General features: G+C 39.3%; 2 protein-coding genes across 2 annotated transcripts; both read right to left on the bottom strand.

Moving 5' to 3' along the window:
- Positions 1-14,972: 14,972 nt before the first annotated feature.
- On the bottom strand, positions 14,973-17,691 carry LOC100032474 (E3 ubiquitin-protein ligase RBBP6-like). The gene has a single exon (XM_056821027.1). It carries the CDS (start codon positions 17,607-17,609, stop codon positions 14,973-14,975), a length of 2,637 nt encoding a protein of 878 aa, XP_056677005.1. The 5' UTR covers positions 17,610-17,691.
- Positions 17,692-21,616: 3,925 nt separating this feature from the next.
- On the bottom strand, positions 21,617-24,332 carry LOC100032478 (E3 ubiquitin-protein ligase RBBP6-like). The gene has a single exon (XM_056821026.1). The coding sequence runs from the start codon at positions 24,248-24,250 to the stop codon at positions 21,617-21,619; it is 2,634 nt and encodes an 877-aa protein (XP_056677004.1). The 5' UTR covers positions 24,251-24,332.
- Positions 24,333-25,468: the final 1,136 nt, after the last annotated feature.

Here is a 25,468-nt window from a genome sequence, read left to right as displayed (position 1 = left end):
CTCCATCTCCTTTCTCATATTTATTAGAGCTCTATTACTACCCCTTAGAATAACTTTGTTTTCATTATGTATATTATGTTATATCCTTTACAATGGAATGTCATCTTCTTCAGGGCAGGGACTACCTTCACTTTTACCATTGTATCCTCAATTCTTTGATGCCTAGAACATAGTAGGCCTTAATAAATGTCTATCAAGTAAAACAAAATAATCAATTAACATTTAAATCATTTTCTTTTGGGGAAGAACAGGTCCTGAGTTTGAATTTGGTGAAAAAGCTGAGTACTATGGGGGAAGAAGAAGTTGATAGAGGGTTAACATTTGTTTTGTTTTTCATTTAAAAAATAATTCTGTGGGATATTTGTTTTATGGTCTCAACAAATTCAACCTGATCTTTTATCATCCTCCTCAATAATCTCTTACAACAATTAATGTTGACAGATATGACCCTGAGGCTATTTATCAGCAATATTTTGGAGAGTGTTGACTTTAAGATACATTTGGGTAAAAATAATAAAGAACTTCTCCATCATTATGTATATAAATGGACAGATAGATGGTACAGATGATTAATGAATTCATTCCCAGGGTTGAATAGGATGATGAAAGTAGATTGAACTACCTTCATGAAACTGTGAAATTATTTTATGACCTCAAATTTCTAATGAAAGCATAAACCCATATTCTCAAAATCAATGTTCTATCAGTGTTATATTATCAAATTGAGGAATAGGTTACAATTCTTCATCCTACAAAGAATTAAAAATTATCTCACATATGACAATAGGGAAGTACATAATGGCTTTGAAAAGTTTACCATATATGACCATTGAGAAACTCCAAAAATAAGAGTAAAAAATGTCATCAAGGAATCATATAATAGCAATTAAAGATGGGTTGGTGTAATAGAGGATCCTCAACTAGGATACTTAAGGTAAGAGAAGTGCTGGAGTGGTGACACCAAGAAATAGGTTAAAGGAAAAACTAGGATCTGCCACGGGTGGGGTTCAGCCTCACTCTTGACATCAGGGATTCCCAAAAGGTGGCAAACAATCAGTCAAAATAAATAACAAACAGAAGACAGCTTGGAGGTTTGGATCATCAATACACTCAGACCAACCTTTAAACCATTATCCCAGGGTTCTCTGCCTTTCCTTTTAACATTGGTTTATGCTAGCCTAATCAATAAATTGGTATTCTTACCCACAAGCCAGTCTGAGGATTTTTTTTTGTCTCAGAAGACACTTCTGTGACTGAGAACACAAATCCATTTGAGTTTTTCAGTATCTTTACCCCTTGACATAAGACCTGGCAAGCAATAAGTACTTAATGAATGTTTTTGATTGGTCAGTTGATTAATAATGAGAAAACCTTGACACATTAAAAATTTAAAGCTATATAAGATTTTCTACAATCAACTAGATTAAAAACTTCCTAATGATAGGGACTCTGTCTTCCTAACTCTTTTATCCACCACAAGCCTAACAACAGAATTCTGCTTAGGAGGAGTTTGGTAAATGTTGGATTGTTTTGTTATTCCATTTGCTATCATAAACAACAATTTAATAAAATGGGCTACAGTAGTCAGGCCAGGCATCACGGAGGAGGGAGGTTCTGAATTGCATCTTAAAGAGTAGGTAGAAAAAAGTTTCTAGAGAAGAATTATAGTTCCAGGCCTAGATTCTCATTTTTCAAAGAAGTTGTTATAGCAACAATAATTAGAAGTTATTCAATATTTGTGGAACAGGGAGTCAAGTACATCCATCAAATAAAAGGGCACAGAAATGACATGCTTTCACAGACTGCATATGAACGAAAGATGTATGGCCTTTTGGTAGCAACTTGAGTAATCTCTGTCATTAGTGTTGGTTATGTGAATAATAATAAGTAAATAAAATCCAATCATTTTAGGTGGGATAATGGAGCTAATTCTGGTTTTCTGGAGTTAGTCTAGTAATAATGGTCTCTCACTTGATAGTGACTCTCTGTCATTTTTTCATTTGATCCTAATAAGAGTCTGTTAAGGTAGGCATTATTACCCCAATTTTCAAAATGAGAAAAGAAAGTCAAGTAGATGAAAGTTATTTGTCCATATTCTGGTCAGTGTCATAAATGGATCTCAGAACAACACAAATAGTCAAACAAGAATTCATTAAATAAGATATTAGTCTCAGCACTAGATACAAAAACAGAACAACAAAACAAAATGAAACAAACAAAAAATAACTTCTGCCCTCAAGGAAGGAAACAAATATTTATTAAACACATCTATGTGCCAGGGAGTGTGCTAAGCTTTTTAAGAAGTATTATCTCTTGATTCTTACAGGAAGTAGGTTCTATTATTATCCAAATTTACAATAGAGGAAACTGAGACAAATGAAGTTAGGTAATTTATTCAGGGTCACATAACTAGTCAGTGTTTAAGGGAGGATTTGAACTCAGGTCTTCCTGACTCCATGCCCAGTTCTCTATTCATTGTGCTACTTAGTCGTCCCTCAAAGAACTTACATTCTACTGTAGCAATATAAGAATATTAGGATATATGAGATCCTTTGATATGAAGAAAGGATAGCATCATAGATTTAGAGCTGGTAGGAACATCAGAAGCTATCAAGTTGACCCCCCTTTATTTTAAAGATGAGAAATCTGAGGCACAGTTAGGCTAAGTGATTAGTAACAATAAATTTTAGCTAACAATATACTGTTTTAAGGTTTGCAAAACACTACATAGATATTATATTCTTTGATCTTTGTAGTATAAATTTAATCCTACTCCCACCATGGTCATTCTTCAAGTCCTTGAGAAGAACTCTTAAACCTTCTCACTTTCTACTACTGGTAAGACATCTTCTCCCATAAATCTCCCTAATTCCATCCTTATAGCCTAGACCCAAGACTCTCCACTATCCTTTAAGTTCACCTCTGGACCTCCTAAAATGTAGTATCTGTAATGTAGCAAGAATAAAAAAAAAAGCACTAAACTAGCCTGACTTAAGATAAGTGGTACCTCCACTTTTTTGATTAAGAAATGGAGTCTGAGGGATATTAAATGACTTGCAAGTTCAGTGTTCTAGCCACTAAGTTGTAATATATATTGGGAAAGGAAATGGGATTGGAAAACAGGAGGACAAATGGGGAATAATGGGAGGTTTGTATAGAGGTAAGGAGGAGTTAAGGGGAGAGAGGGAACACTGGTGAGGCAAGGGAGGGGAGATGCTCCCTGCTGAGAGGAAACAGCAGGGGTCTGATAGCTCTGTTTTGTCTAATGAATGACTGAATTGAAGTTCAGCTCCCTCTATGGCCAGAAAGATAGTCCACCTATCTGACTGTGAATTCAAATAACATAAAGTTTAATAACTCAGTTGGGATAGGAGTTTTTTCTCAGCTTCAGACCCGAGGCCAGGCCCCAGAGGCTGGCAGAGAGTTTGACCCACTCCTTCTACTCTCGTTGTTCCAATTCAGAATCTTAGCAGTACACAGAAAGCAAACAAGAACAATTCTAACCTTTAGAAGCCTGTGTCTTTGGGCTGAACCAAGAAGAGTATGCCACTCCAGACTGGGCTGAACAAGCTCCACTCTCCTCCAACACCAGGACACAGGTCCCACATGGCAAGAAGGGAGTGCTAGTCCCAAGACCCAACTGCCACTCCCAGTTGGCCCTCCCCCACAAACTGTCAGTCTTGTTTCCTTTCCACAATCGTCCCCTTTTTTTTGTTGTGACCTTCCCAAGGTCACATATTTATATTATAGCTACCAATTTACTAAATCTACTTTAAGGACTCTTAGCAGGAAAGTTTGGGTAAGGGTAGTTTTGGGTTTTACAATAAATTCAGTACAAAAATGTTGAACAAAACTATTATAAGAAATTTGAATCTTAGTGCTAATACTACTTACTCTGAGTTAACTAAAACTAATACACTATTTATAGAAATTATTTACATATAATACAACAATATACACTGTTCCACATCATGATGTCAATCAAATAGAAATATCTATTGATCTTTCAATTTGCCTAAGACCTAATGGAACTAACTATATACATATTTACATTTTGCATAAATACAATTTCAGACCCTTATTTATATAAACAAGGTCTCTCAATGTCAGTTTGTGATTTTGTGTTTTGTGTCTAATAGTGTTGTGTTGAATTAATACTTATCAAGTTTCTTCAGATTTCCACTTCTCATGTTGACTAATGGATCTCTTCTTTCTTCCATGTTATGTGTGATGCATGCTATTTCCCTAAATGTAAAATTACTTTTGTTTTATTATTTCAACACACTCAGTCTTACACATAAGTCTCATTGTAAATCTGTCTTCTTCTTATATAAACAAATTTACAAAGTTCAAAGTAATAGCTATCCATTTCAGTTTTTCTTTGTTTCTTTTTTCTAGCATCTTTTCTTGATCCTTTTCCTCTGGGCTGGTTTAAAATCTTTTCCTCTGGGATGCTGTTCCTCTGGGATGCTTTTCCTCTGGATGCTTTTCCTCTGGGTTGCTTTTTCTCTGGGCTGCTTTTCCTCTGGGCTGGAAAGTTGTCTCAAACATTATGTGTCACTATTATTTCTTTATGATGTCCTTTTATGTTAATCAGTTTTTGTTTTCATTTCTCAGCACTATCTGTTGTCTAATTATCTTCGATGTCTGTTACAATGGTGTTGAACTTTTATAGCTGTTGGGGTAGTAAGCAATACTTCATGTGGTCCAGTCCATTTTATGTCTGTAGCCAATTTTCTATTGAAATTTTTTAAGTATACTATGTCTCCTGGTTTGATGTTGTGCAAATTGTAATCCAGGGGTACTGTTTGTTGTATCAAGCCCATTTCATGCAATTCTGCTATTCTTGTCTGTAAAGCTTGTATATATTTTGTTAATTGACAGTCTAGTTTGTGAGAAGTTCTACATCAGAGAAAGGAAGATGTGATAGGAGCATTACATTGTTTTCTTCTTCTTCCTTTTGTTTTGGATCAGATATATGATTTTCTTGTACTGCATATTTAGTGTCTCTATCCACTTTATCCACTTCCACATACTTTTCACAAAGTTTTTCGTAATTCTTGACTCCCAATGCTGCCAGAATTACTTCTATTGTGATTGTGTAGTTTATTTCCTTAACTAACTCTTCTGACTGGATCATTTGTTCTTGATTTGAGTTGTTAATGTAATTAACTGTCTTTCCCTCTTGTAAAGCTTTATGATCTTGATTGTAGGTTTGATATATTCATAAGGTTCTTGGTCTTCTTCATTTTCTGAATCAAACATTATTGAATATAGTGATTCTGTGTGATTTGTGTCTTGCATTGACTCTTGCTTGGTGATCTCTATATTCCCCAAGTCTTTTGCAAGCTCTTTAACTTGGACGTAACTTGTGATTTGGCTGTCTTCAGGAGATGTTTTTTAAACAGATTTAGTTGCTCCTGTATCAATAAAAGCTGAGTAGATCTCATTACCCACTTTTATCATGACCCTTGGTTCTGTGTTCTCATTTTGTTGGCACACTTGGACCATAGGTGCCTCTATTTCTATTTTGTTCAAATTCCAGTTTTATTCTTCTGCTACAGACTTTTCTTGTTGCTCTGAATATTCATTTTGCAACCCATCATCAGTTTGCAAGGGATTTGCATTATCATGGAGATTTAAGGATGGCATGACAATGTTTGTGTTTGCTTTTCCTTGTGCATTTACTATTGATTGAAATTCCTCTGCATAAGGATTTAAAGTTGACTTTTCTATTATATCATTGGTATTTTCTTTTGTAATAGCATCCCTGCTTTCCATGCCATTGTCTCCAGGAGGTCTGCTAATTTTAATGTTTTCTGTTATTGCATTTTCCTCCCCATTGGACCCTTCTATTGCTAGTTCATATGCTTCAATTAATTCATTTACAGTTTGTGTATTACAGACTGTTGCCAGTTCTGTTCCTTCTTCTTTCTTTGTAGATTGTTCCACTGTTCCAAAAATTTTCTCTTTAATCTCGGTTACTTCATTATCTAATTGGATTTCTTCTTCTATCTGTTCTTTAGTTTTATTTTGTGCTTTTGGCACCCCACATTCTATTTGCATGGAGTCTCCTTACTTTTCCTTTTTCCTTTCCCATTTTTCTTTTTTGATGTTACCCCATGTACCTGGCTTCATAACTGACTTTGTTTGGCAGCACCTGAGACTACTTGCAAATAATGTGGTTTTGCTCCTTGTTGGATGTACCTCTCCATGGTTTCTAAATTTGGTGCTTGCAATGAATTCTTGCAATTACAATCACAACATTTTGCATTTGTTTGTGTATTATTGCTGCTATACTTTACATTGCTTTTCCAAGACCTTGGTTTGTTATTAGCTTGGAATAATTGTGCCTTTAAATAACAGTCTCGAACCATGTACCTATTTTTCCACAGAGGAAACATCTGGGTAAATTTCTCCTTTGATTACTTTGTGTGTAATTTCTTGTGGGTTTGTATGATTGCAGAGTGGCTAGATTTTTTATTTCTTCAATTTCTTTTCACTTACTTGTGCTATTTGCCTCCTTGAGCTTGGCTTTAATCTCTTTTATTATTTCATCCTTTTCCTCTAGCATTTCTTTGTGACCTAAAAATATGTAGGTTGCAGTTTTTCTTAAATCTTCCAGACTTAATGTTTCCCAATCTGGGCATTGAAGTTTAAAATATGATCTAATAGGTGTGTTACTACCTTTCACAAATTGTCTCCTTATGTGTTGAAGAATTTGTTCAGTTAAATTTTCAAATCCAAGCACATCCTCTGCTACTTCAATCACTCTATTGAGGAACTTTGATGGATGTTCCCCACTTTCCTGTCTCAATCTCTCAAATTTTCCCCAAGTATCTGGTCTTTTTGAAAAACTTTTCATTGCCTCTAATAAATCTTCTCTGGCCTTTCTTAGGTAACGTAGATTTTCATTATTAGATAACTCTAAGTCTGTTCCTTCCTCTGGCCATGATGTTAAATTTGGATTTTTTCTTGTTTCATCAAGGAATTATTGTTTTTCCCTTTTTGAAAATAATTCTGAGAGAAGAATTTCAGTGTCTTGGAAATCTGGATCATAAAGCCTAATTGCTCTTTTAAATTCTTTTAAACATCTCATTGGTTCTGAAAACCAGGAAGGCATCCATCTTTTCAGACTTTCAAGGTCAGCTGTTGTAAATGGTTTATGTGTTTTAATATGAATTATGCCGCTATCTGGTTGTAGGCTTATTTGATCTCTTAGTGGCAATATTGGTATTCCACCTTCAGCCCCATCTGTATTTTCTTGCTGAACTACATTGTTATTTTTAGATATGTCTTGTTGTGTGTTAATACCTTTGCCACATTGTATCTCTTCACTCAGTTGCTTCATCATTTCCTTTAGTTTCATCATCTAGTCTTTTATGGCTAAAATCGTCACAGCCATTTCATTATCTTTTGCTTTTTTCCCCAAAAATTAGATACACACCTATTTTTAGGGCATAGTATAATTTGGTTACAAAGAATAATGCTCCAGAATATGTAGGAATGAATGAAATCAAGCAATACATACTTATATTCAGCCATTGCAATGTTTCATAGATGCTAAGCAGAAAATAAATATAATCCGGAATCGTGACAAAAAATAAGTTGTAAAACATATACAAGAAATACGCAATCCAAGCTAGATAACCCATGGCAAGTAATAGTTTCTTTGCCATCTTGTATCTTGAAAATCTTTTTGCAACAGAAAAAATGTCTTTAAGTCTGGCCCTTTAAGAGTCCCCTCCTCCCTTTAGGAGGAGTGGTTTCTTTTGGGCGTGGTATCACTAGGCAGATTAGTTGCACTCAGCACTGCTCTCAAAATGGTTATTTTTCACAGTCACACAGGCTTTTGAAATGTATGCAGGCCCAACTTCTCTGAAACTCCAATTGCCTTCTTTTTCCCAAATTCTTAACAAAAATAGGTTGGAAAACCTAGCTGGCTCTGACAAAAACTGTAATACTTATTGGGAAAGGAAATGGGATTGGAAAACAGGGGATTTAGTGGGAGGTTTATATGGGGTAAGGAGGAGTTAAGGGGAGAGAGGGTATATTGCTGGGTGAGACGAAACAGCAGGGGTCTGATAGCTCTGTTTTGTCTAATGAATGACTGAATTGAAGTTCAGCTCCCTCTATGACCAGAAAGATAATCCACTTATCTGACTGCAAATTCAAATAACATAAAGTTTAATAACTCAGTTGGGATAGGAATTTTTTCTCAGCTTCAGGACCTGAGGCCAGGCCCCAGAGGCTGGCGGAGAGTTTGTCCCACTCCCGTCTACTCTCATTGTTCCAATTCAGAATCTTAGCAGTACACAGAAAGCAAACAAGAACAATTCTAACCTTTAGAAGCCTGTGTCTTTGGGCTGAACCAAGAAGAGTATGCCACTCCAGACTGGGCTGAACAAGCTCCTCTCTCCTCCAACACCAGGACGCAAGTCCCACATGGCAGGAAGGGAGTGCTAGTCCCAAGACCCAACTGCCACTCCCAGTTGGGCCCTTCCCCCACAAACTGTCAGTCTTGTTTCCTTTCCACAAACTATATCAAATAAGTAAATTGCCTGGTAAATATTAGAGACAGAAATTAAACCCAGGTGTTACTGATTCCATGTCTAATGCCCTACCCACTACATTACACTCCCTAGAGTTCACCACCACCTATGGAAATCAAAGAAGGCTTCATAAAAAAGGTCATTTGAACAAGTCCTATGTCTCTTTCTCTCATTCTATAATTTAAGTCTGGCTTCATCCAAGAAACCTAAAGATGAATGGGAAATCCATTCTGAAATCTCTGACTGTGTTACTTCAGCACAGTCTTTCCTTTGTAATAGTTTTAATATTTCCTATTTTAGTATAGTCGCGTGACAGTTCTCACTGCACTTATCAAAATCTAAGTCTGAGAGGTAGCACCAATATCCCTGGAAACATTGGTATCACATGATTATGTCCTAGATGTCAAAGGATCTATGAGAGAAAAACCAGGACACTTGGGGGTTTGGAACACGTATATTTCCTGAGAGAATTCAAATCAATGGCAGGAACCTGTCATTTCATAAATAAACATCTGGCTATTTATTTATGGATTCCAAACTATTTTAAACACAAAATTAATAGATGAGTAATTTATAAAATGATCAACAACTGAGCTGGTTACAAGGAAATAAGTAGTGAAGCTCTTTTGATATTAAAGATAAAATACAGAGAAATAATTCTAAGACAAGCTGAAAACCTTAGAATTCTTTCCTTCCCATAGTTATATTAAGGCTTCTTTAAAAATTAAAAAGAATTGTCTGTCACTAGCCACAGCTCTCTCACTAAAAAATTATCTTTTTATATAAGAATCCAAGAAAAGACTCAATGTTTTTTGAGCTATTAAACTTAGAATGTTGAAGAATCTTAGATGTAGAACAGTTCTCAGATGTCATTTAGTATAAATTAAGACCTCAATGAGATCCCCTTTAAACAAAACTAAGAAGTAGGGAGTTTTCTCTTGATGATTTCCAGTGACCTTGAAACCATCCTTTTCTTGGGCACTCCATCCCACTTTTGAATACTTAGGATTGTTAAGATTTTTTTCTTTATCTACAGTGTCAAATGTCATCTTTGTAAATTCTACTGATTTCTCCTGATTCAGCCCTTTGGGACAAAATAGAACAAATTGAATTCACCCTCTCTTCTCTAGCTTAAAAATCCCCAGTTCCCTTAATCCTAAATATCCTTCAAGTCTACCTCTGGATACCTTCCATTTTATTGATGTCTTCCTAAAATATGGTGCTTTAAATAGCAGGGATGGAAAGAATACTAGACTAACCTGATCTAATCACAAAGTCTTATCTTAATCAAATTAAATTCATCCTTTCTGGGTGCATCAGAACCTAATTTAGAAAGGGAAAATTTTCCATTAAATTCGAAAGATTTTCTTTGCAACTCTTTTCAATGGCCCTTTCTGAACAGCTTATCTCAGTCCCCCCTCCACTTAATTAGCAAATGGAGGGATAGAAAGTAATTAAACATGGTCTATTTGGCCCCAAAAGCCAAGGGTAGTGGCTGAAAGCTGTGGAGGCAGATTCACTCTAGGATTGTCAATACCAGGAAAACAAATAAAATTCATAATAATCATTCAAAAGTTAAACATACTACCATTGGAAATACTGAGTATCTCCTCACTGAAGGCCTTCAAATAAAGTCTAGATGACCAAATCTTGGGTATTTTTATGTATCACACCACCTGAAAGTACAGCAAACTTCAAGAGACAATAAGGTATAGAAATGCTGGACTCAGGAGTCAGGACACATGGGTTCAAATCCCACATAAGACTGTAACAGTGTTATGAATGGCAAGCTAAATAACCTTTCAGATCTCAATGAAAAGTACCATGTCTCCAAAAATTAAAAGACTCCTCAACATGTAATAGGAGCCCCCTTCTGGAGCTCTTCAAGCAAAGCTTACAACCATTTGGGGTGTTGTACAAAAAAAATACTTTATTCATTTTCAATTTGGAATAGATGGCTTCTGCAGTATCTTTCCACATATTATGATGGTATGATTTTCCCATTAGAACCATAAATTATCACTAGAGTGAGCACATTCTCAGAATGGTTTCTGCCTGATCTTGTCTGTTCAAACCACATCTAGAGTATTGCATTCTCTGATAGGGGAGGTACAGGTAGAAGGATGGAGTATGTTCAAGGGAGGGTAAGAAGAATATGAAGGGACTCAAAATCATGCTGTATGATGACCAGTTGAAGGAAATGGGGATATTTAAATCTATAGAAGAGATGATTTAAAGGAGAAAATATAGGGTCCTCAAGTATTTGATGGGTAATCTTTTGGAAAGAAAATTAGATTCATTCTGCTTGGCTATGAAGGGGCTTAAAGTGCCTGTTAGAAGATGCAAAGAAAAAGATTTTGATTTGATAAAAGGTAAGAATTCTAAATATCTAAATGTTCATCCTCTGAATAGAATGGATGACCTCATGATGTATTCAAGCAAATGATATATGAGCAATTATTAAACAATACAGAAGAGATTCTTCTTCATGTGTGGCTTAGATTAGATTCTCTCTAAAATCTCTTTTAAATTTTTTTTTGCATCTAAGCATCCTACAGAATGTCCATAGTAAATGTTCCATACGTGGATGCTGTCTCTACTTGTCTCTTCTTATTGCCTTCTGTGAAATTGCAACTCAAATACCATCTTCTACAGAAAGTCTTTCCCAACCACTATTAATTATTTCCAGTGATAATTATTTCATATTTAGCTTCTATAGACATGCTTGTACATGGTTACTTGTTTGCATCTCTCATTAGATTCTGAGCTCCTAAAGAACAGGGATTGTCTTTTACTTCAATTGAAATCGCCAGAATTTAGCACAGTGTATTGTTATTAGCACATAGTACTGTTATTGGGTAAAACTTATTGTTGGACTGAATATATTTTGACTTGGTAATCAGGGATTTAATTACTATATCCCAATGAATTACTCAAGTTAGAATGACTTTTATGATAGTTTATTTACATTAGAGTGAAAAAATTAAGGAAATGAGAGAGAAAAAGAAGGAAGAGAGATAGCTGGCCTGGCCTACTCTGAACCAAGCAGGAATCTAAAGGTCACAGGAAGGGGGAAGGGGTGGATCAGAGTATTAAATTTAACAAGGCTTCCGACCAGAAGGGCTCCTCCAACATGAGTGATCTCACCAGAGGATAGTAACTCTCAATCAACCTTCACTTCAATAAACCACAGCCCAAAGTTAATTGTGCATATTTTTGATGTAGTGTAGGTTTGTAGGCATCATTCTGCAAACAGTTCATATTCTGGATTTTAGAAGTTAGCAATCTTGTTTCCTTGTAGATATTTTTCTTAAATCTTTTTTAAAATGTTAGATTTTTATAAAAATACAATCCTCCCTGAAGAGGGCATTGAGAAATACCCAGATCAGCTCAGGATTCATGGTTGACCTATGGGATATTTGAGTCAAACATAAAAAGAAAAGAAAAGAAAAACATATGGAATAAAAATTAAACTTCTGGGAGAAAGAAAAATTAGAATTCAGAATCAAAATATCAAAAAAAGATAAACATAAAATTTTGAATAAATAATAATAAATTCATAATGGGCCCTAATATTAGAGTTAAATTTTATAAATTTATAACAGGCCCTTATAGAAATTAAAGTAATTTCTATTCCAAAAGTCTGTAGCACAAAATGCAGTATTTTGTTCTTACAAATGAACTTTGTTATGTTTTTGTTTAATTTTTTTTTCTAATTCAGTAAACAAGTTTTTTTTGGTAGATTGATGGGTATGGAACCAAATAAATAAATAAGTTTGGGTAGGATGGCCATTTTTCTTATGTTAGCTTGTCCTACCCATGAGCAGTTAATGTTTTGTTTTTTCCATTTGTCTAGATCTACTTTTAATTGTGTGGGAAGTGTTCTGTATTTTTGTGTTCATATAGTTCCTGTGTTTGTCTTGGCCGATAGATGCCTAATCGTTCTATATCGTCTAGGCTGATTTTAAATGGAATTTCTCTCACTCATGCTGAGATGTGTGGGAGATATATCGAAATGCTGATGACTTATGTGGGTTCATTTTGTATCCTGCAACTTTGATAAAGTTGTTGATTATTTCCACTAGCTTTTTAGTTGATTCTCTGGGATTCTTTAAGTAGACCATCATAACACCTGCAAAGCGTGATAGCTTGGTCTCCTCGTTGCCAATTTTAATGCCTTCAATTTCTTTTTCTTCTCTAATTGCTACAGCTAGTGTCTCTAGTACAATGTTCAACAATAGAGGTGATAATGGGCATCCTTGCTTCACTCCTGATCTTATTGGGAAGGCTTCTAATTCATCCCCATTGCAGATGATGTTTGCTGATGGTTTTAGATATATACTATTTATTATTTTTAGGAAAGGCCCTTTTTTCCTAGACTTTGTAGTGCTTTCAGTGCGAATGAGTGTTGTTTTTTGTCAAAGGCTGTTTCTGCAAATACTGAGATAAGCATGTGATTTGTGTTGGTTGCTTGTCGATTTGGCCAACAATGAGGATGGTTTTCCTGATATTGGACCATCCTTGCCTTCCCGGCATCAATTCCACCTGATTGTAATGAATAATCCTGGCGATCATGTGCTGCAGTCTATTGATAGTATTCTTTGGAAGATTTTTTTTTTTTGCATCTATGTTCATGAAGGAGATTGGTCTATAGTTTCCTTTCTCTGCTTTTAAGGTGTCTGGCTTTGGAATCTGTACCATATTTGTGTCATGAGAGGAATCTGGGAGCATTCCTTCTTTGCTTATTCTGTCAAGGAGTTTGTATAATATTGGGATTAGTTGTTTTTGAATGTTTGATAGGATTCACTTGTATATCCGTCAGGCCCTGGGGATTTTTTCTTAGTGAGTTCTTTGATGGCTAGTTCAATTTTGTTTTCTGATACGGGATTATTTCTGGATTTCATTTCTTCTTCTGTTAATCTAGGCAATCTATATTTTTGTAAATATTCATCAATATCACCCACATTGCCATATTTGTTGCCATATAATTGGGCAAAATTAGTTTTTATGATTGCCTCACTTTCTACTCCATTACAGGTGAGGTCTCCCTTTTCATCTATGGTACTGGGAATTTGGTTTTCCTCTTTCCATTTTTTTCTTTCTTTTTATTTGATTGACCAGTGATTTGTCTCTTTTGTTAGATTTGTTTCCCCACAATACCACCTTCTATTCCTATTTATTAATTCAATCTTTCTTTCATTTTTGATTTTATTAATTTCTCCCTTAGTTTTTAGGATCTCTAATTTAATTTTCATCTGAGATTTTTCAATTTTTTGCTCTCCAGTTTTGTGATTTGCATGTCCAATTCATTGACCTCTACCCTCCCTAATTTGTTAATATATGAATTCTAGGATATAAATTTCCCCCCGAGTTCTGCTTTGGCTGCATCCCACAGACTTTGAAAGGATGTCTCATCATTGTCATTTTCTCCAATGAAATTAGTAGCTAGCTGTTTCTAAGATTTGTTCTTTAACTAACAGATTTTGGAGAATCATATTATTTAATTTCTAATTGATTTTTGAATTGGCTCTCCATGTACCATTACTGATTATTCTTTTTATTGCATTATGATCTGAAAAGGTTGCAGTTATTATTTCTGCTTTTCTGAACTGTTTTGCCATGTTTTTATGCCCTAGTACGTGGTCAATCTTTGTGAATGTACCATGTGCTGCTGAAAAGAAGGGGTCTTCTTTTTGTCCCTATATATTTCTCTCCGTTTACCTATTGACTCTCATTTTTCTAAGATTTCATTCACATCTCTCACCTCTTTCTCATTTATTTTTTTTTCAATTTGATTTATCTAGATCTGATAGTGGTAAATTCAGATCTCCCACTAGTATAGCTTACTTATCTATTTCCTCCTTTAACTCCACTAGTTTCTTCTTTAGAAATGTGGATGCTCTACCATTTGGTGCATACATGTTGATTACTGATATTTCCTCATTGTCGACACTGCCCTTTATCAGGATGTAGTTACCTTCACTATCCCTTTTAATCATATCCATTTTTACTTTGGCTTTCTCAGATTTCATGATTGCAACTCCTACCTCCTTTCTCTCGGTTGAGGCCCAATAGATTTTGCTCCAACACTGAATGCTAAACTTGTTAGTGCCCTGCTACTGGTCCTGCTTGTTCGTGATAATCGATGGCTAGCAACAAACCCTCACGTCCTTTGATGCCTAAAGTGCAAATGGTTACATTTATATTTCTTAATGGAGTATCTTCTGTTCAATAGAAAGGACCCTTCTCTTCTTTACAATTGCTGAAGTGAGTCACGGTGTAGAATTGTTGTTGTTTGGTTATTTCAGTTGTGCCCAGCTCTTTTGCATTTGGAGTTTTCTTGGCAAAGGTAGTGCATGATTTGCTTTGGCCTTTTCCAGCTCATTTCACAGGTGAAGACTTCAGATTGTGAGAAGGGAATTAACACTTCCTTCGTTTTTTAGAGCACTGTAGCAACTCTGTGTTAGGAAAGCCTTCATGTTCCTCCCCCTGTCTCCTCTTCCCGTGTTTGTCCTGTTTGCTTCCCTTTCCATCTCCTGGTGGATTTTCACGGTCCTTCTCTTTTGACGTGGCAATGTCCTTCATGGTGTGACCATGTCTCGCTGAGAGCTTTTCCGGGTAATTGCCACCTCTGTTGGGACTGCGGTGACCTGTTTGTCCTTGAGGTATATTCCGTTTGTTAGGAGACTGCCCCCTAAACACTGGAGGGGATCTTGGTCGTGAATGATATCGCCTACGTGGGGGTGACCTCGATCTGGCGCGGTGATAACCATGAGACCTGGATCTTGAACGCCGATCTCGACTTTTGCCTCTGCCTCTTCTGGGGTATGGACAGTGTGAAGGACTAAAGGATCGAGAATGGAAAGGGCAACGTGAGGAACCACATCTCGATTTAGAATAGGTATATGAACTTCTTGAGCGAGAGGAGCCACTATGTGGCGATTTAGATCTTGAAAAGGCGCGTCGACGCTCCTTTGGAATCTTTTCGTAGTCCGTGAATTTCTTAGCAAAATCTCGTTTGGACTTTCTCTTCTCCTCCTCTCTTAGTCTTCTTTGCACTCTGTAGAACTCTTCCCTGGATAAGGGGAGAGCTTGTATTGTCCGGATGGTATTCGGAGGAGCGGTTTGTACTGCTGTGGATACCCAAGGTGCTGATAAAGTTGTAGGGGCTGGAGGGAAACCTGGAGGAGGGACTCTGTAGCCAGCAGGTGGTGGTGGCCCGGGTGGAAATTGAGGAGGGAACTGAGGTGGTGGAACACCTGGAGGGAGAGGAAGTGTGTGGGGCGGTGGTGGATACAAAGGAGGCGGTGGGACAGGTGTTCCTGGTAGTGATGGGCCATGAGTCCTCTGGGAATGTTCACCAAGGTGTTGCCCTCCATTGATGCTTGGTTCCCAAACAGGTCTACCAGCAGCAGCAGCAGCAGGAGCAGCAGCAGCAGCAGCAGCAGGAGCAGCAGCAGGAGCAGCAGCAGCAGCAGCAGCAGCAGCAGGAGCAGGAGCAACAAGAGCAGCATTTATTCTTGCTGGACCCGTTGTAGGCATCAACTGTCCATGCAAAAGGGACTGCCCGATCCCAGAAGGCGTTCCAAGCAGAGGTCCCCGAGAGCCCTTTTCTTCCCTTAGTGCACTAATTGCTGTTGATGAAGAAGCTTGAGGATGATCTGATACCAAAGCTGCAGCAGGTCTCAGTTTGTCATCAGGATCACGGGAAGGCCCATCTGGTTTTTCTGCTTGGACAGATATGGACACTGTGGCAGTTCCATCGGCAACTGGTGCCGGAGTAGAAGGTTTCTTTATAGGTGCAGCAGAGGATTTATTAGGACTCATGGATGATGATCCAGAAGCAGTAGCAGCATGAGTAGATGCAGATGTCACTGGGATCTTCAAAGGGTCCTGCTGTCTTGAAAGTGGAGGTCTGGTCAGTGGCAGTAGGTTCCGCTGAATCGGTGGCCTTGGAGGTGGGGGTGGGCATATTTGCTTTTGAAGCCCTTTGGTATAACCGGTTTTGTTTTGGAAGTTATCAATAGCCCGGCGCAAACATTTGTTGGCAATTAAAGCATCAGGAGACACATCATTCTGATGACAAGTTGGGCATGTATGGCCATCCGATTCTAGCAAAGCTGTTCTTATACATTCGTCACAATAACTGTTTCCACAGCAAGGTATGACAGCGGCATCAGTCATTATGGCTTTGCAGATTAGACATAGCAATTCATCTGGGATAGGGTCCTCCACTTCTGACGAAGACGACTCTTCCGCTGGTAGGAAAGGTGGTTTTTCTTTCTTCCCCCTGGCATATGCCTCTGCATCTATGGTTGGGATGACATATTTTCCAGTATCGGTAAGCATGGCACCTTTCATGTTCGGATCTTTCACCTCCATCATAAAACTTCTAGGAATTCCAGTGCTCTTTTTCATTCTGGGAACCGGATCAAAGTCTTTATCCCCTTTGGTTGGGCAATTCTTTATGTAATGGCCAGGTTTCCCACACCGGAAACAGGTATAAGATGGTGGAGGTGGCCCCGGAGGTGTCTTCGTGTAATGGATCGGATCGTATTCGTGGACGGACTGGATCATCATCGCTTGAACTTTGTCTTCTTCAGAAGCATCGGCTTCAGTCAGATTTGCAAACTTGATCAACTGGGCCACAGAAGCGGATGCAGAAGAGTCAGTCTTCCTTTGAGTTTCCTTTTTCGCCTCCCGTGGAACGCCACTAGGCATATCAAACTGTCTTCTCAGGTCATGAGATAGGTTTGCTTTTGAGGTTCTACTCACTCGTTTAGTTAGATCTAAAACATGTGTCCTGCTCGTAGCTACAATACCTCCAGCAGGAACTCTTCTTACGATAACGGAGAAATTCCTGTGAATCGGGGCATTGTCATCCGTGTACTCTTCTTTTGTGTCTGCATTGCTGATGTGTAGCTCGCAGTTAGGAGCCTTGAGTTTCTCTTTCTTCATGATTTGCTTCTTCAAATCACACACGGAGATGTGGGGTCCTTCAAAGATAACGGTCCCATAGTTGAGTTGGGAGGAAAATTTATAATGCACACCGGACATGGTGCCAAAAGTTTCCTGAGGCTCAGGGCTGAGACGGGACACTCTGAAGTATCTGGCTCTTTGTAAACTGAAGAGATGTGTACACACACACACAACACTCAGAATCTGAGGGAACCTGGGGCCTTATTCAGGCCCCCACCCCCCAAAAATGGGGTTCTGAACCAAGGACCCTCACTCCAATACTCAAATCACCTCAAGGGTGGATGGGAGCAGGAGGGTACCGGAAAAGGGATTTTGGAGGTAGGGAGCAGTTGAGCTAAATGCCCTAAGGGCTTCTCTGAAGAAATCCAGTTCACCTCCAACAAAGTTCCAATCTCCAGTCAGAAGAGCACAAGAGTCCCCAGAATAAGCGTCTCCTTCAGCCCTAGCCACCAACTCAGGAATCCTCTTCGGAGGCTGAGAGTCCCTTCAGCAAGGGCCACCAGCACAAGACTCTTGCTTCAACCAGAGTCACCAACCAAAAGCTCAATTCCAGCCCTCTGCTCTGGCTTTATAATGAACCCCTTTCTCCACCTACCAGTTCTCCCATGTCTCTGGGAGTGTGAACTTCCTAACTCTGACAGTGTGAACTTTCTCCCTCTCAGGGTGTGAACTTACTATCTCTCAGGCTGGGAACTTCCTTTCTCTGGGGGTGTGAACTTCCTTGCAATCCATGCTAAATAAAGGGTCTTCAAGTTTCTGACTAGGCATGTCAATCCTCTGAAACCCTCCTCTCCCAAAAGGATCACAGAGGGGATTTTCAAAAGGAGATTAACACTCCCTTGTTGTTGTTGTTTTTAATGTGACCACACAGAAACTTGAAAACCCAATAGCATCTTTCCTTTCCCAAAGATCTGACATTCATACTATTCTGTGCTCACCTAATTCACTTCTAATTTCCTTCCTTATATTCAGCCCATTCGCCCATTCTGAGCTGATCTTGGTATAGGGTGTGAGCTGTTGATCCAACCCCTGTGTCTCCCATGCTGTCTTCCAATGTTCCCAGCAGATTTTTTTTTAATCAAATAGTGGATTTTTGTCCCAAAAGCTAGGATATTTGGGTTTATCATAGACTGTGGTACTCTGGTCACTAACCCCAAGTGTATTCCACTGATCCTCCTTTCTGTCTCTTAGCCAGTACCATACTGTATAGATGACCGCTGCTTTATAGTATAGTTTGAGATCTGGTAGTGCAAGGCCCCCTTCCTTTGCATTTTTTCTTTCATTACTTCCACAGATATCCTTGGTATTTACTTCTTCCAAACAAACTTTGTTCCGTTTCTGTTTCTGTTTTTTGTTGTTGTTTTTTTTTTCTAATTCAGTCAAAAGGATTTTTGGGTAGTTCAATGGGTATGGCACCAAACAAGTAAATAAGTTTGGATAGGAAGGCCATTTTCATTATGTTAGCTTGTCCTACCCATGAGCAGTTAATGTTTTGTTTTGTTTTGCTTTTTCCCAGTAGTCTAGATCTACTTTTAATTGTGTGGGAAGTGTTCTGTATTTCTGTGTTCATATAGTTCCTGTGTTTGTCTTGGCCGATAGATGCCTAATCGTTCTATATCGTCTAGGCTGATTTTAAATGGAATTTCTCTCACTCATGCTGAGATGTGTGGGAGATATATCGAAATGCTGATGACTTATGTGGGTTCATTTTGTATCCTGCAACTTTGATAAAGTTGTTGATTATTTCCACTAGCTTTTTAGTTGATTCTCTCGGGTTCTTTAAGTAGACCATCATAACACCTGCAAAGCGTGATAGCTTGGTCTCCTCGTTGCCAATTTTAATGCCTTCAATTTCTTTTTCTTCTCTAATTGCTACAGCTAGTGTCTCTAGTACAATGTTCAACAATAGAGGTGATAATGGGCATCCTTGCTTCACTCCTGATCTTATTGGGAAGGCTTCTAATTCATCCCCATTGCAGATGATGTTTGCTGATGGTTTTAGATATATACTATTTATTATTTTTAGGAAAGGCCCTTTTTTCCTAGACTTTGTAGTGCTTTCAGTGCGAATGAGTGTTGTTTTTTGTCAAAGGCTGTTTCTGCAAATACTGAGATAAGCATGTGATTTGTGTTGGTTGCTTGTCGATTTGGCCAACGATGTGGATGGTTTTCCTGATATTGGACCATCCTTGCCTTCCCGGTATCAATTCCACCTGATTGTAATGAATAATCCTGGCGATCATGTGCTGCAGTCTATTGCTAGTATTCTTTGGAAGATTTTTTTTTTTTGCATCTATGTTCATGAAGGAGATTGGTCTATAGTTTCCTTTCTCTACTTTTAAGCTGTCTGGCTTTGGAATCTGTACCATATTTGTGTCATGAGAGGAATCTGGGAGAATTCCTTCTTTGCTTATTCTGTCAAGGAATTTGTATAATATTGGGATTAGTTGTTTTTGAATGTTTGATAGGATTCACTTGTGAATCCGTCAGGCCCTGGGGATTTTTTCTTAGTGAGTTCTTTGATGGCTTGTTCAATTTTGTTTTCTGATACGGGATTATTTCTGGATTTCATTTCTTCTTCTGTTAATCTAGGCAATCTATATTTATGTAAATAGTCATCAATATCACCCACATTGCCATATTTGTTGCCATATAATTGGGCAAAATTCGTTTTTATGAATGCCTCAATTTCTACTCCATTACAGGTGAGGTCTCCCTTTTCATCTATGGTACTGGGAATTTGGTTTTCCTCATTCCTTTTTTGTTTCTCTTTTTATTCGATTGACCAGTGCTTTGTCTCTTTTGTTAGGTTTGTTTCCCCACAATACCACCTTCTATTCCTATTTATTAATTCAATCTTTCTTTCATTTTTGATTTTATTAATTTCTCCCTTAGTTTTTAGGATCTCTAATTTAGTTTTCATCTGAGAGTTTTCAATTTTTTGCTCTCCAGTTTTTTGATTTGCATGTCCAATTCATTGACCTCTACCCTCCCTAATTTGTTAATATATGAATTCTAGGATATAAATTTCCCCCCGAGTTCTGCTTTGGCTGCATCCCACAGACTTTGAAAGGATGTCTCATCATTGTCATTTTCTTCAATGAAATTAGTAGCTAGCTGTTTCTATGATTTGTTTTTTAACTAACAGATTTTGGAGAATCATAGTATTTAATTTCCAATTGGTTTTTGAATTGGCTCTCCATGTACCATTACTGATTATTCTTTTTATTGCATTATGATCTGAAAAGGTTGCAGTTATTATTTCTGCTTTTCTGAACTGTTTTGCCATGTTTTTATGCCCTAGTACGTGGTCAATCTTTGTGAATGTACCATGTGCTGCTGAAAAGAAGGGGTCTTCCTTTTTGTCCCTATATATTTCTCTCCGTTTACCTATTGACTCTCATTTTTCTAAGATTTCATTCACGTCTCTCACCTCTTTCTCATTTAGTTTTTTTTTCAATTTGATTTATCTAGATCTGATAGTGGTAAATTCAGATCTCCCACTAGTATAGCTTACTTATCTATTTCCTCCTTTAACTCCACTAGTTTCTTCTTTAGAAATGTGGATGCTCTACCATTTGGTGCATACATGTTGATTACTGATATTTCCTCATTGTCGACACTGCCTTTTATCAGGATGTAGTTACCTTCACTATCCCTTTTAATCATATCCATTTTTACTTTGGCTTTCTCAGATTTCATGATTGCAACTCCTACCTCCTTTCTCTTGGTTGAGGCCCAATAGATTTTGCTCTGACACCGAATGCTAAACTTGTTAGTGCCCTGCTACTGGTCCTGCTTGTTCGTGATAATCGATGGCTAGCAACAAACCCTCACGTCCTTTGATGCCTAAAGTGCAAATGGTTACATTTATATTTCTTAATGGAGTATCTTCTGTTCAATAGAAAGGACCCTTCTCTTCTTTACAATTGCTGAAGTGAGTCACGGTGTAGAATTGTTGTTGTTTGGTTATTTCAGTTGTGCCCGACTGCATTTGGGGTTTTCTTGGCAAAGGTAGTGCATGATTTGCTTTGGCCTTTTCCAGCTCATTTCACAGGTGAAGACTTCAGATTGTGAGAAGGGAATTAACACTTCCTTCGTTTTTTAGAGCGCTGTAGCAACTCTGTGTTAGGAAAGCCTTCATTTTCCTCCCCCTGTCTCCTCTTCCCGTGTTTGTCCTGTTTGCTTCCCTTTCCATCTCCGGGTGGATTTTCACGGTCCTTCTCTTTTGACGTGGCAATGTCCTTCATGGTGTGACCATGTCTCGCTGAGAGCTTTTCCGGGTAATTGCCACCTCTGTTGGGACTGAGGTGACCTGTTTGTCCTTGAGGTATATTCCGTTTGTTAGGAGACTGCCCCCTAAACACTGGAGGGGATCTTGGTCGTGAATGATATCGCCTACGTGGGGGCGACCTCGATCTGGCGCGGTGATAACCATGAGACCTGGATCTTGAACGCCGATCTCGACTTTTGCCTCTGCCTCTTCTGGGGTATGGACAGTGTGAAGGACTAAAGGATCGAGAATGGGAAGGGCAACGTGAGGAACCACATCTCGATTTAGAATAGGTATATGAACTTCTTGAGCGAGAGGAGCCACTATGTGGCGATTTAGATCTTGAAAAGGCGCGTCGACGCTCCTTTGGAATCTTTTCGTAGTCCGTGAATTTCTTAGCAAAATCTCGTTTGGACTTTCTCTTCTCCTCCTCTCTTAGTCTTCTTTGCACTCTGTAGAACTCTTCCCTGGATAAGGGGTGAGCTTGTATTGTCCGGATGGTATTCGGAGGAGCGGTTTGTACTGCTGTGGATACCCAAGGTGCTGATAAAGTTGTAGGGGCTGGAGGGAAACCTGGAGGAGGGACTCTGTAGCCAGCAGGTGGTGGTGGCCCGGGTGGAAATTGAGGAGGGAACTGAGGTGGTGGAACACCTGGAGGGAGAGGAAGTGTGTGGGGCGGTGGTGGATACAAAGGAGGCGGTGGGACAGGTGTTCCTGGTAGTGATGGGCCATGAGTCCTCTGGGAATGTTCACCAAGGTGTTGCCCTCCATTGATGCTTGGTTCCCAAACAGGTCTACCAGCAGCAGCAGCAGCAGGAGCAGCAGCAGCAGCAGCAGCAGGAGCAGCAGCAGGAGCAGCAGCAGCAGCAGCAGCAGCAGGAGCAGGAGCAACAAGAGCAGCATTTATTCTTGCTGGACCCGTTGTAGGCATCAACTGTCCATGCAAAAGGGACTGCCCGATCCCAGAAGGCGTTCCAAGCAGAGGTCCCCGAGAGCCCTTTTCTTCCCTTAGTGCACTAATTGCTGTTGATGAAGAAGCTTGAGGATGATCTGATACCAAAGCTGCAGCAGGTCTCAGTTTGTCATCAGGATCACGGGAAGGCCCATCTGGTTTTTCTGCCTGGACAGATATGGACACTGTGGCAGTTCCATCGGCAACTGGTGCCGGAGTAGAAGGTTTCTTTATAGGTGCAGCAGAGGATTTATTAGGACTCATGGATGATGATCCAGAAGCAGTAGCAGCATGAGTAGATGCAGATGTCACTGGGATCTTCAAAGGGTCCTGCTGTCTTGAAAGTGGAGGTCTGGTCAGTGGCAGTAGGTTCCGCTGAATCGGTGGCCTTGGAGGTGGGGGTGGGCATATTTGCTTTTGAAGCCCTTTGGTATAACCGGTTTTGTTTTGGAAGTTATCAATAGCCCGGCGCAAACATTTGTTGGCAATTAAAGCATCAGGAGACACATCATTCTGATGACAAGTTGGGCATGTATGGCCATCCGATTCTAGCAAAGCTGTTCTTATACATTCGTCACAATAACTGTTTCCACAGCAAGGTATGACAGCGGCATCAGTCATTATGGCTTTGCAGATTAGACATAGCAATTCATCTGGGATAGGGTCCTCCACTTCTGACGAAGACGACTCTTCCGCTGGTAGGAAAGGTGGTTTTTCTTTCTTCCCCCTGGCATATGCCTCTGCATCTATGGTTGGGATGACATATTTTCCAGTATCGGTAAGCATGGCACCTTTCATGTTCGGATCTTTCACCTCCATCATAAAACTTCTAGGAATTCCAGTGCTCTTTTTCATTCTGGGAACCGGATCAAAGTCTTTATCCCCTTTGGTTGGGCAATTCTTTATGTAATGGCCAGGTTTCCCACACCGGAAACAGGTATAAGATGGTGGAGGTGGCCCCGGAGGTGTCTTCGTGTAATGGATCGGATCGTATTCGTGGACGGACTGGATCATCATCGCTTGAACTTTGTCTTCTTCAGAAGCATCGGCTTCAGTCAGATTTGCAAACTTGATCAACTGGGCCACAGAAGCGGATGCAGAAGAGTCAGTCTTCCTTTGAGTTTCCTTTTTCGCCTCCCGTGGAACGCCACTAGGCATATCAAACTGTCTTCTCAGGTCATGAGATAGGTTTGCTTTTGAGGTTCTACTCACTCGTTTAGTTAGATCTAAAACATGTGTCCTGCTCGTAGCTACAATACCTCCAGCAGGAACTCTTCTTACGATAACGGAGAAATTCCTGTGAATCGGGGCATTGTCATCCGTGTACTCTTCTTTTGTGTCTGCATTGCTGATGTGTAGCTCGCAGTTAGGAGCCTTGAGTTTCTCTTTCTTCATGATTTGCTTCTTCAAATCACACACGGAGATGTGGGGTCCTTCAAAGATAACGGTCCCATAGTTGAGTTGGGAGGAAAATTTATAATGCACACCGGACATGGTGCCAAAAGTTTCCTGAGGCTCAGGGCTGAGACGGGACACTCTGAAGTATCTGGCTCTTTGTAAACTGAAGAGATGTGTACACACACACACAACACTCAGAATCTGAGGGAACCTGGGGCCTTATTCAGGCCCCCACCCCCCAAAAATGGGGTTCTGAACCAAGGACCCTCACTCCAATACTCAAATCACCTCAAGGGTGGATGGGAGCAGGAGGGTACCGGAAAAGGGATTTTGGAGGTAGGGAGCAGTTGAGCTAAATGCCCTAAGGGCTTCTCTGAAGAAATCCAGTTCACCTCCAACAAAGTTCCAATCTCCAGTCAGAAGAGCACAAGAGTCCCCAGAATAAGCGTCTCCTTCAGCCCTAGCCACCAACTCAGGAATCCTCTTCGGAGGCTGAGAGTCCCTTCAGCAAGGGCCACCAGCACAAGACTCTTGCTTCAACCAGAGTCACCAACCAAAAGCTCAATTCCAGCCCTCTGCTCTGGCTTTATAATGAACCCCTTTCTCCACCTACCAGTTCTCCCATGTCTCTGGGAGTGTGAACTTCCTAACTCTGACAGTGTGAACTTTCTCCCTCTCAGGGTGTGAACTTACTATCTCTCAGGCTGGGAACTTCCTTTCTCTGGGGGTGTGAACTTCCTTGCAATCCATGCTAAATAAAGGGTCTTCAAGTTTCTGACTAGGCATGTCAATCCTCTGAAACCCTCCTCTCCCAAAAGGATCACAGAGGGGATTTTCAAAAGGAGATTAACACTCCCTTGTTGTTGTTGTTGTTTTTAATGTGACCACACAGAAACTTGAAAACCCAATAGCATCTTTCCTTTCCCAAAGATCTGACATTCATACTATTCTGTGCTCACCTAATTCACTTCTAATTTCCTTCCTTATATTCAGCCCATTCGCCCATTCTGAGCTGATCTTGGTATAGGGTGGGAGCTGTTGATCCAACCCCTGTGTCTCCCATGCTGTCTTCCAATGTTCCCAGCAGATTTTTTTTTTAATCAAATAGTGGATTTTTGTCCCAAAAGCTGGGATATTTGGGTTTATCATAGACTGTGGTACTCTGGTCACTAACCCCAAGTCTATTCCACTGATCCTCCTTTCTGTCTCTTAGCCAGTACCATACTGTATAGATGACCGCTGCTTTATAGTATAGTTTGAGATCTGGTAGTGCAAGGCCCCCTTCCTTTGCATTTTTTCTTTCATCACTTCCAC

The sequence above is a fragment of the Monodelphis domestica genome, chromosome 3, assembly GCF_027887165.1.
Source record: "Monodelphis domestica isolate mMonDom1 chromosome 3, mMonDom1.pri, whole genome shotgun sequence".
Lineage (NCBI taxonomy): Eukaryota > Metazoa > Chordata > Mammalia > Didelphimorphia > Didelphidae > Monodelphis > Monodelphis domestica.
The sequence above is the reverse complement of the archived record's forward strand: the minus strand, read 5'-3'. Positions and strand labels throughout refer to the sequence as shown.

Coding starts and splice junctions, on each gene's coding strand:
- LOC100032474 (XM_056821027.1), bottom strand. CDS start 17,609: ATGTCCGGTGTGCATTATAAATTTTCCTCCCAACTCAACTATGGGACC.
- LOC100032478 (XM_056821026.1), bottom strand. CDS start 24,250: ATGTCCGGTGTGCATTATAAATTTTCCTCCCAACTCAACTATGGGACC.